We start from the raw sequence: 12,236 nt of genomic DNA on the forward strand, positions 1-12,236 counted from the left end.
GGCTTAGCTGCTCCGCGGCATGTGGGATCTTCCCAGACCAGGGCCTGAACCTGTGTCCCCTGCATTGGCAGGCGGATTCTTAACCAGTGCGCCACCAGGGAAGCCCCTTCTTTTCAACTCTTGATTTAACCCAAGTAACTTCCTCTCCTTTTTGATAGGATTGTTAGAGCAACTAATCAAGGAAGTAACAGTAAAACAACAGCTGCTCCTTTAAAGAGACCAGCTAGGCGGACTGAGGTGGCAGCTAACACCGAGTTCACTCTGCGCTGGATGTGGTTCCAAGAGCTTTGTATACATTCATCTATTTAACCCTCGTAATGACCCCGTAATGTAGGTACGAACATTATTCCAAGTTGACAGGTGGGAACGCTGAGGCGAAGTTAAAGCAATGTGCCTAAAGATCACACAGATAGGATTCCAACCAGGCAGCGTGGCCCCCAAGCTGCGCTTCCCACATTAGCTCCACTGCCTTTCCTATAAATGGCAAGGCTGCTCAAGAGGGGAAGTGGGAAGCCTCCCTTTTCCACCGGGTGTGTGAACTTGCCCTTCCACTTCCGTACAGGAGAGAGCAAAGGGTGGGAACACGTCTGGCCTCGCTCAGCCCTCTTACCCACTCATTGCTCTGAGGGGAGGAGGGCGTCTTTTTGGTTGCCAGGATTGGGAGATACTACCAAGCAGGTAAGGTCATCAGGGCAGAACCTGACACGGCAAGGGAGCTTGCAGTCGAAGGTGGGTCAATTCCAGGACTGATATTCAAAATATTTTAATAATCAGTTCATCACCAGACCAACAGACCAGGGGCAGCCACAAACCACTGGTGTGCCAGTGCCGACCGTGGTACGTCAACAGGGTCGGCAACCAGGGTATTCTCAGAGCCCTACCGTGGTCTTCGTATCACCAACCAGTCTTCTCAGTGACAGATGAGCTATTCCGATTTCCACCAGTCTGGTTTTTTGACGTCTTTTCAATTCGTTCTGGACCCAGAGGGGAAGGACAAGGATATAAATAATCTTCACCACCAAACCCCAAAGTCCTCTGCATTTTTCAGGTGATATCCCTAATACTAAATTCAGTTTCTGATGATATTTTTAAGGCGATATTGACAAACCAGAACACACTCAAAGCCAGGGTCATGCCTGCACTGGGGACTCTGTGGTATGAAGTGGAGGGAAGGAAGAGGGGCTGTCCGTGTCCTCATTTCCATCGTGGATGTGGACGGACCTGGTAAGTCAGAATGGGGGAGGCCTCGGGGGGGCAGGGCCTGGGACGTGAAATGGTCTTTGGCAAAGAATGTGACACAGGTGGGCCCTCATTACTCTAGATTAGGGGTCAGGGAACTATGGCCACAGGCCTTCAGTTTTGCAAATAAAGTTCTATTGGAACACAGCCACGCCCACCCACTTACATATGACCTGTGACTGCTTTGGAGCTCTGTACGAAAGGCAGCTGAACAGTGTGGACAGAGACAGGGTGGACTGCAAAGCCTAAAGCATGTACTATCTGGCTCTCTACAGAAAGAATGTGCAGACCTCTGGTCTAGATCTAGGAAAGTAACTCTAATAGCCTGGGGCAGGGAGGGAGGAAGGAAAAAGGAGTGGACTTCGAGCTGGGGCCTTTAGTGGGGAAACTCGGAAAGGCTTAGAGGAAGGAAATTGGGGTTCAGCCACCACCATGTCTTACGATGTGGGGATCGATCCCTCCTCCTGTGAGCTGAGCCACAACATAACCTTCCAAACTGAATTATTTATATCTATTGGGGTGAGTTCCTAGATGGTGAAGAAAGCGGATTTTTCTCCAGTCATTCAGAATTAGCAGCGCATAAACAATGTAAAACTAAGCACAGGTAATCAAAAACATTTTAATGATTAATGTTTAGACATTATTTAACATTGTGGGTATATCCAGATGAGCTAAAGCACACTTTGACAGCACACTACTGAATGTTATACTTTTTGTATTGAAATATGTAGACATTTGCAAACTAGTACCTAGAAAGACATACATTTACAAATATACACATTCTAGATCTGATAAGGTAAATGTAAACAGATGCTGTGACTCCTTCCAAACAGAAATCCCACAAGACTAATTAAGAGAACCAACTGGCTCCCTATAATATGAATGTGCAAAATTAAAGCATGATAAACTGATATTTACATAAATATCAAACCAACAATTCGTTCATACATTGTCAATGACCTTCTCAGATGTGTCACGAGTGGTTCAGTGAATGTTTTTTTCCTCCAGACGGAGAAGGTTATTCCGAGGCTAAATTCCAACACTTTAAGATGACACACACAACAGTCCTTATCTGTTTGACCACTGCCTCTAGGGTATGAGACATGATTTTATGATAAGCAGTCTTATTTTTAAACAAGTATTTCTAAACAAATCTTTAGATTTGAAGCAGGATAAAAAAATTACAGGTGCTATTAGATTTACATTAAACAAACCATCTCTATCCAATCCCCCAGTTCTCTCATGCGGCAGCTATCTGTTTAATTTTACCTTAAATTTTTCTAAGGTCCTTTCCCCACCTTTAATTCATTTTGGTAAGCTAGGCACATTTTCAAAGGAAGTTTGTGTCAAAACAAATAGTACAGAAATCAACCCAAATTTGGACCCTGGTAACCAGTTCCCCACTGCTCATCTATGGGACTCTGTCAAATGGTAAACATTTAATCATCTCTCTTGAAAAGTATAAATCTTCTCTCACAAGTGGAAAGCAAAATGGGCTTTGTTTCCTGTATAAAAACACTTAAGCAATTCTGAAATTTAAAACGGCCTACTCATCCTACACACTTCCTAAAATCCTGAAGACAAAGAATATATATTTTAAGTTTCATCAAGACTGCTTTAGAACCCCCCCCTTTTTACATTATTAATAGTGGCACTCAAAATAAAAAAATAAGATCTGTTAAAAAGTTAAACTGACTGTTCCACTAGATTTGAACCTGCCTGATTTAAAGCCGATATTACAAAACTGAAGGTGCCGATTTCACATGTACAAGTCACTTGAAACTACGTGTCACACGATAGTTTCATAAGTCATGGTCTTTGACTTTTCTGAACAGAGCTATTAGAAATGAATAAAAACTTGAAACATACCCTAATTTAAACGAATACGCTTTGGGCCCTGTTTTTTAACTTTTAAGGCATGTGTGTTTCTCTACTGTAACACCATTATTATACAAATTTACAATCACATGCATGGTCTACAGTTAAAAAAAAAAAGTGTGGATTACAGTGTTATTAAATTGTGAATCACAATTCAGCACCTATCATGTTATAACTAATAAGGCAACAGCAGTGTCGTGTACTACAACAACACGCCCTCCACAGTCTAGCGCAGGGGTCGGTGAGAGCCCAGAAATGTTAAAAATCTTATGCCTACTTGGGTAATCTGTCTACATTTCCTAGGGGTTTGGAACTGATGGAAGAGGTCCTACGTGAGTCACACTATGGTAGGCCGACTAGTTACAGCAGCTGTTAACGAGCATTGGGCACAATTCATTTGTGCTTACAATCAGACGACGGGGTTCAGAGGCTGTCAACCCTTGGGCCTCAGTCCTTACGCTGCTTCCTCGGCTTCACACTGTTTTCCAGAGAAGAAAAGCTGCTGGTGTGGCCGTTCACGGCCGTCACGGAGCCGTTCTGGTGTTCTCTCCTCCGGGAGGCCCCCTTCTTGTTGTAGGTCTGCAAGGCATAAGGGCAGATGGCAACCACGGCGGGGGCCCAGCTGCATCCCTAACGTTAGAGCCTTTGGGGACCAGTGCTATCATATCAAGAAGCAACGTCTGTGGTCAAGCGACCAGGAAAATGTTTTTTTGCCACTGGTTTCAATCACTCTTCCATTTCTTTGAGGCTCAGCCTGGGTAAGTTCAGTGAGTCACAGGCTCACTGTATCAATGTTATCTGAGAGTTAGACAGAAAACACAATTTACACTTCCCTCAGCTCTGCCCTTCCACGCTCCCACTGCGGTACCTTCTGTCACTCACATCCTCTGCCTTCAAAGCTGCCTCATGACTTCAGCAACTATTTCGGCCCTTTCCGTACAGAGTGCTCTGCCACGAGGGCAGTCAAAACAGGTGTGGCTTCAGCTTCGTCGGGCCCTATCCTTTGACCTCCCTCATACCTGGTGGCTGCCCCGAAGTGTAGCATGAACCACCAGCCCAGCAAGATGTGAATGCAACTCAAAGCCGCCACCCCAGGCGTGTCTGGAGAAAGGTGTCTGCCTGCATGGGGCGCAGGGAGGGGCAAACGTGCTGCTCTGCCCCTCCCCGCCCCGGGGGAGGGATGCTCAATGTGACCCGGCTTTACTCCCTCTGTCCTTGCTCCTGACCGCTCCCTATATGCCTGCCCAGAACCAGGCCCTGCCCGTGGAGCACGAACACACGAGCCCCAGGGGTGACGGGACACAGGGGAGTCAACTATGGCTGCAAAAGGTCAGGCTCCCCTGCAGGTAACCTGCCCTAAACAGACCCTTCCACGAGCAGAAACCTACATCACATCATGCACTCGGGAACGACCCACCCCCAAACCTGAGCAGCGGGGAGAGAGAGTGTAAGAAAACCAGGACGAAAGGCTGATTTCTGTCTATAACTGGGGTCTGTGATGGAAATTTCTTCAGACATTTAGTTAAGCCCCAAAGTCTAGGGCAGTGGGGCTGAGGGACATGGCGTTGAGACTCACCTATGGCGGGTCTGCAGTGGCCACGAGGGAGGCGGTACGGGGCCTGCTGGACAGCTCTGCTTTCCCACAGGGACCCCGAGCCTCCCTCATCGAAGACCTGGAACTCCAGAGGCCTGGACAGACTTCAGTACCTCCTCCTCCATTGGCAGCGACCCCCACCCCAGCCCCACCAAGGCAGGGGCTCCCCATAGGGAACAAATGAGGGCCTTGGCTGCAAGGACCCCAAATCTCAACCGCCACAGAAGAGTGAGATTTACCTGAATATAGAAGTTTGTGAAGAGGGCAATCAGAGAAATCATGTATCCAATCTGGAAATACAGCCAACCAAGAGGGAAGGCGCACGGCCAGACGACCCCGCAGCTGGTCTGGAGGATGGTCAGCACAAACTGTACCTGGTGGGGGAGGAGGCACAGCTGAGCACGCGGCCACGGCCCAGGGCCAAGGCATCCGCCAGATGGGCGCTCTACCCCGCACCCCCAAGATTGGGAAGGAACGCTTATTAACCTTCTGTAGGTACAGAGGTCATTCCAAAAACACGGGGCCTATGCTAAACGTACCCAAACTCGTTATACATCTGAATGGGTCCTACGTATACACTCCTCCCCTTCCAACTACTGAAACCATCTTCTCTAAACCTTGGGGAACAGCCGGCAACACTGCCTTGTACATTCGGCAGTTGCTGAGGGTAGATTTCACAACAGATACATATATCAAGTCATTACGCTGTACACCCTAAACTTACACAATACTATATGTGAATTACATCTCAATGAAGCTGGAGAGAAAAATGGAAAACGTGTTTAAAAAACCTAATACACATACACACACACACACACACACACACTTCAGGAATACAGTATAGGAGATGCAAGAGTTTTGTTTTTTGTTTTCTTTGTAAAGGAAGGATGGGCGTGGGATGTATGTTTAGAGGGACCAGGGACCTCACCGCAGGACGTGCAATCCCACGGGACACTTTCCCCATCCTTATCCGTGGACCTTCTGGTTTGGTGAAGGCTGAGGCTGGCAGACAGACTTATACATTGGCATATGATGCTAATTCCCTAGATTATTTCTGACAAGTCAATATTGAGAAGCAGGGGAAGGGCCGAGGGAAATGGGGAGAAGGGGCTAAGATAAGGCGTGGCTGCTGCTTCCTTTAAGGAGTTAACAGCGGAGGGCAGGGCTCTGCCCACTGGATTTCGGGCCCACCTTTCAGTGCTTCCATGTAGGGAACTGTTTTTTGCTGTTGTTTGTTTCCTTTTTTAAGGTTAAGTATTCTAGACTGAGAAGAAACTGTAAGTGGTGTGCAGAATAAATGTAGGCGAACTGGGTGCAATCTTCCACCTCAAAGGGCAGAGCCTAATGGGAAACCGACTCTCCAGGCTGCTCTAAATTCTGCTTCTGCAGAGCCACGCCGCGTGGAGCAAATCGATCTCTGCGTCGCTTCTCAAGTGTAACAGGGAGGCTGAAGAACAATTATCCTTCCTCACAGGTGGGTAAGGAGAAAATTAACAAGGCCTGTCCAGCCGCTGGCAAAGATGATAACGAAACGCCAAACACATAAGCAGCTCAGAAGGTCTCCTCGGATTTTTTTTTCCCAGAAGGTTATCTTTCAATATTGAAAAATTGCAGTTGGCTTGGAGGGATCTGAATCAGCTTGGTTTCCTTAGAAAAAAATGTACCAATAAGGCAAGGCCAGGGCCAAGAGTTTAATACCTAATATCGACAGGTTAGCTAGCTCTGGCCTATTGCTCCCATGTCCTCATCTATAAAACAGGGGTAATAACACGAAATCAGGCTACTGGGACAATCCATGTAAAACTGCTTACTTGACGTGAGAGCCTGGCACGTAGCAAACTCAACAAATGTCAGGATTTTAACGTGAGTAGTAATAGTGTTAATAATTAGTTTATGAAAGAAATCAGAAAGGGAGAGGAATAGGGTGTATAACATACTGACAGCTGAGGAAAGCTTTAAGAAGGACGGTGGGAAATAACCACCAAGTGCGAACAGCTGCTGGGTGCCCCTGGCACGTGGGCCCAGGAAGGGGGCCGCCACCTGAGGCACAGCAGTGCCACCCTCACCACCACACAGGCTGAGAGGTCGCCCGGCACCTGCATCCTTGCTGCCTAATAAGCTAGCGCCCTGGGCTCACGCTCCTCCCAGCAAATCCTGGAAACACATACACAGGTTTCACCTTGGATTTGGGTTCTGATTAGAAAACATGTGCACACACATATGCTCTGTGCACAAACTCAGAACAAATGGCTGAACTGGAAGTCAGAGAGTTCGACTTAATCCTTGCTCCGCAATCCAACTAGCTGCACCCTCACAGGCACGGTCTCTCCATCGACTGAAATGAACACGATGCCCTGCTCTGCCCACTTCAAGGAGTTTAACTGGACTGAGAGAGAGAGGATAGGAAAGCCACATCTTAGGTGCTCGTAAACAACAAGGAAGCCAGGAGGGCAGCAAGAGCGCCCCAGGAAGAGCTTGGCGTTCCCCAGGTGGCAAGTCCGGGGGGAAAGAGGCCACGTCACTCACCAGCTGCCCCTGCGTGATGTACTTCTTCCACCAGAGGTACGGCCTCATGGAAGGGACGGACGACAGACCGTAGTACGAGTACATGAGGACGTGGATGAAGCTGTTAAGTGTGGCACCAAAATAAGCTGCAGGAACAGAGGGAATTGGGGAGGAGGATGCCTCAATGTTTTATATGTAACAGGTCACAAATAAAATCCAAGATTCCTTTTAAATCAAAAAAAAACACAAAGTGTTTTTGAACAGGGGCTAGCAGACACGGCGGCAGCAATCTGGCACTGCACGGGCATGCAATCGGAATTCAATTTCCACCCAGGGAAGGCAGTCGTCATGATGCTTTAAGCCCAGGGTCTGTTGCGCAGCTACCAGGTGGGCATCCAGCACAGGAGTCAGGAGACCACCCGCCCCACTCTGGCACCTAAAGGTTTTGCTGCCAGGCCCCCAGTGACTCCCGGAGGCAGCTGCCCAAGTGCCTCTGACTGCTGCGTTGAAGACGTGGGGAGGACAGCCGATGGGCGGCACGTTCAAAGCTGGCCGTCTCTACACATTTGCTGAGGTCTGGAGAGGTCTTTGAAATCACCTCCTAGTTATTCCCCAGGACTGCAGTGCGGAGGCCATATATTCTTATCAATAATAGAGTCCAGAGCCTCGTTCCTTAGAGATGAGAGACCCACTATTTATGTCTTAATTTGTAATTTCCAGTAGAACCAGCAGGTCTTTTTTCAGACTCTCCGCCCTCTGCCCCCACAGTGAGCAATCAAGCAAAGCTACCAGTTTTCCCCCTCGTGCTGTCAGACACACCAGGCTGGGTTGTGCCGTCAGACGCACCAGGCTGGGCTATGACAGCAACTGGCCACGTGACCTTGGACAAGTCACGCCCATTCTCTGGTTGTTTCTCATCGGCCAGGTGGGGCTGGTGATCATCTGTCATCCTGTGGGATCTTTGACATTTAAAGTCCTCTTCTAATGTGGGGAGGTGCCGTTTCTATTAGAAAGTTAAGTCAGGTAACCCACGGCCATGAGGTGTGAGCTCTACCAACCCTTCTTTTGTCTCAGGGTTCTCCCAAACTGGAAGGAGCTGTACTTGGAAAGTCCTTTCTGGTTCTAAAATCCTCTATGTGAATCCTGGTGGGCCAAGTTAATCAAGGGTGGTGCTATCCTGGGGAAAAACATATTGTGAATAGACTCAAAGGGTCCTGGTCAAAATCTGTTGGTGATGGATGACAGAAATTTTGACTGGGACATGTTAGAATGGGCTGAAACTGACGGGGACAACTTAAATCTCTGGAAATTACAGGACACTTCAGACTACAAGCGGTCCACATCCTTCTTAGAGAATTTACTTCAAATGTTGGTGCTTGTCACAGAAGCTGCTCAGCTAAACACGCTTCAGGAAGGCGAGGGTCACTATAGCAGAGTATGTGCAGACTCCCTGAGGTACTACAGCTAAAGCTTGTTCTCCGGTGCCCACTCCATGGTGTGATTCCATCTTCCTGGTCTGTCCCTGTCAGTCAAACGTCTTCCAAATTATAGGGGAACAAGGATCAGGGACAATCTGGAATAGAGAACTCTGTCCTGATTTCTTCATGTGCCCCAGGCTGGGAATCTGGTCTTTCCCTCATCTTGCCAAATCAGCACAGGATGTGCACCAAACTAGAAAAAGGTTCTGTCAGCTTGCTGAGTGCACAGGCCACGCATACTATCGTTAAAGGCAACCTGGACACCACGTTCAAAGGCTTGACCTAGATATCTACAGAAACAACACCTTTTCTCAAAGCCTTAGTTTCAACTCAGCCTTTCCGCTCACACCTGTCCCCAAAGATGCCCGACTCACAGTGGCCACAGGGGACCCAGTTCATCACGAACCACCAGATGTTGAGCATGGAGGCGTGGTGGTACACATGCAGGACCGTGACCTGGTGGTAGTTCTTGCGCAGGATGAAGAAGAAGGTGTCCATGAACTCAATGAGCTTGGAGAAGTAGTACCACCAGAGCACGCGGATGATCTAGGAGGAAGGGGCCGTCAGCATCTTCCGGGTTCTGCGCTCAACCCCAGGATCCCACCGCCCCCGCTCCCCCCGACTGGCCCTGCCAAAGCGTCACTCTGCAGTGCCTTTAGCCAGAACACCAGGGGCTGGGTGGGGGGCTGGGGGGAGTGAACGCAGGGAAAGCTCTCAAAGGTCCACCAACCCTTTTCAAGTCTCTAACAGATCCCCGCCGGCCTCCTGTTCCCTCTGGAAGGAGCCTACAGAGCCATCGGAGGAAGAAAACCACATGAAAGGCACTTCTGCTTTCAGGGGCTGCCGTGGGGCAGGTGACAGACACGAGGCAGAGGAAGAAAGGAATCAGGGTATCCAGTGCCAGGTTCTGCCCAATTAAACGTGCCACACGGGGTCTCTAAGGAAATGACTGCCACGCTGAGGGTAGACTGCAGCGTTTTGTTAAAAACAAAACCCAAAAAACACGCCAGAGTGGAAGCTGGAACCGGCAGGCCACACTCAGAGGCCACTTAGAGGAATGATTAAAACACTTAAGACATCCTTCCGATCCCGTTTATATAAATAGAGCACAAATACTGATAAATGCATGCACATTTTCTCCCTGGAAGCTGTCAACAGGACTTACTTTTTGCAGAAAGGGAGATTTTAGTTTCCATTCTATACTTTTCATGCTGCTTAAGTTCTCATACCATGTGCACATACTGCTTTTAAAGTTCTTTAAAAAATGTCCACAGGGATTACCTGGACGGCCATCTTGTCTTTTGAACAATTTAGTTATTAAAAAAAAAAAAAAAAAGACAATACCTTCATGTCTGCTTCTCCTCCACTGCGTGTGCCCTGACAGAAGAAGTTGTACTGGCCTTCCCATACTCCCGTCACTAACTGGAAAAAAAAAGAAAAAGGGAAAAAGCTAATCACCAACAAAATAAGAACCAGGAGAAGTCCTATTCAATTAAAGTTCATTAATTTGAGAATCTCTGCAGACTGACCTTGGGCTGTGCTGAGGCAAGTTTGGTCCGGGCAAAAAACCATAATGACAAGGGAGTGTGAACCAAGGGGGGTTTAAATGACTAGGGACTCAATTTCACAAGGGGCAGGCCCTGCTTTGCCAGGCTGCCTCTCTCCAGAACCCTCAGTTCCCCTGGGCCCGTCACAGGCACCTCGCCAATTCCGAGGCCCAAGTTTTCCAATCATGGGCTTGGGTCCTGCCCTGCCACGGCCTCAGGGGAAACCACAGGCTTTCTCAAACCTGAGTGTGTAGGACCAGAACCACCTCAAGGGCACAGTGAAAGGCAGATTGCTGGGGAGTGTTTCTGGTCTGGCAGGTCTGGGGTGGGGCCCAAGAATTCCTACTTCTAGCAGGTTCCCAGGTGATCCTGATGCCGGTCTGGAGCCCCCCTGCTGCAAGCCTGGGGCAACCGAGTCCAGCCTGAGCCTCTTCACTGTTTTCCGCTGCTGTGTCATCTCCGGATCCATGAATGAGACCTCTGCGAACTGAGGAACTGTGCCCATGCCTCGGAACTCACCTGCGGCAGAGTAGGCACTGTGGTGGCACAGTGAGGACCCTGGACTTGGGGTGCAGAGCTGCAGGGTCGCCAGTTCTCCACGAGGGCCTCAGCTGCCTCACCCGCACAGGAGGGTGATGCCCGGCTAGGGGGAGACCTAAGGACCTGCTCCAACGGTCCAGAAGGAAGGTGTGATCTGACCACCCTGTGCGTGTCCACTATGTTCCAGCCAGCCAGACACCCACGAGATGCGCCTTTCTCCACAGAGACCGCAGCTCACCACCATCTCCTGAAGCCTTGGCATCCTCAACTGTTCCCGGTGGCTCTCCCTCTGGTGGTCAAGTGGGGCCATGGGAGGAGAAACCTCAGGTGGTCTGTCTTGTCGTGCTTGAGCTCATCTGGGGAGCCAACACGAGGAACCGGCCACTGGGCCCCCAAGTGTGGTTCTCAACGTGTTCCCTAGTCCAGCTGCACCAGCATCATGTGGGAACTCAAAAGACATGCAAATACCTGAGCCCTGCCTGGAGCTTCAGAGCCAAAACCCTAGAGAATCCAATCCTGTGGTTTATAAAGTGTGGTCCTGATGCAGCAGCACCATCACCCAGGAGTTAGCTAGAAATATAAAATCTGAGGCCTAACCCCAGACCCACTGAATCAGAAATTTCTGGGTGTGAAGCTCCACGGTGTGAAAACTGGTTGTTTCACAGGTGATTTTTGATGCCACTGATGTTTGAGAACTGTTAAGCTGTGGTTCCCATTCCAGCTGTAGGACAGGCTCACCGGGGGAGCTTTTAAAAATTGCTAATGGGGGCTTCCCTGGTGGCGCAGTGGTTGAGGGTCCGCCTGCCGATGCAGGGGACACAGGTTTGTGCCCCGGTCCGGGAGGATCCCACATGCCGCGGAGCGGATGGGCCCGTGAGCCATGGCCGCTGAGCCTGCGCGTCCGGAGCCTGTGCTCCGCAACGGGAGAGGCCACAACACTGAGAGGCCCGCGTACCGCAAAAAAAAAAAAAAAAAAAAATGGCTAATGCCTGGCTTCCCCCAGACCATTAAACCAGAAGCTTGCAAGGCAATTCCAGTGTGAAACTAGGAGTGGGAACCACTGGTTTCATGCTACCTGATTCACGTAAGAAATGGTTCACCTACCAGTGCTGCACGAAAGATGTAACCGAGACACAGGACTTTAGAACCTCGCACTGACCACCTTCCCCTACACTGTCCTCCAACAGAGTTTGGCTGGGGGGGAGGGCAGCGGCACACAGATACCCTCAGGGAACATCAGCTGATCACAAAGGTCTGAAGACAAACGGTTAAACTTCTACCCTCAGAGACAAAAGCCAGCACACTCAACACCCTGCTTCAATCTGGTTTTCCTCTACTAACTCCTTTAAAAGCTAACACGGTTTTTGCGGCCAAAGACCAGCCCATCATTTTATGATGAAAAGAACCCAGGATTAGGGAGCAGAAGTACCAGGGCTAGTGAGCATCCTGGGACAC

At 49.3% G+C, this 12,236-nt stretch overlaps 1 protein-coding gene across 7 annotated transcripts in view; it reads right to left on the reverse strand.

Moving 5' to 3' along the window:
- Window positions 1–1,838: 1,838 nt before the first annotated feature.
- ELOVL5 (ELOVL fatty acid elongase 5) overlaps window positions 1,839–12,236 on the reverse strand; it is a 70,224-nt gene continuing 59,826 nt past the window's right edge. For all 7 annotated transcript variants that reach the window (XM_027127511.1, XM_027127515.1, XM_027127512.1 and 4 more), the window contains exons 4-8: window positions 10,039–10,116; window positions 9,069–9,240; window positions 7,238–7,362; window positions 4,951–5,085; window positions 1,839–3,696 (exon numbers count right to left, since the gene is read on the reverse strand). In XM_027127511.1, coding sequence (XP_026983312.1) covers window positions 3,565–3,696; window positions 4,951–5,085; window positions 7,238–7,362; window positions 9,069–9,240; window positions 10,039–10,116 — 642 coding nt within the window. In that variant the 3' untranslated portion in view covers window positions 1,839–3,564. The remainder of the gene's footprint in view (window positions 3,697–4,950; window positions 5,086–7,237; window positions 7,363–9,068; window positions 9,241–10,038; window positions 10,117–12,236) is intronic.

Source organism: Aethalodelphis obliquidens, unplaced genomic scaffold (assembly GCF_003676395.1).
Source record: "Aethalodelphis obliquidens isolate GAN/ISIS:26980383/991018 unplaced genomic scaffold, ASM367639v1 scaffold31, whole genome shotgun sequence".
Classification (NCBI taxonomy): Eukaryota; Metazoa; Chordata; class Mammalia; order Artiodactyla; family Delphinidae; genus Aethalodelphis; species Aethalodelphis obliquidens.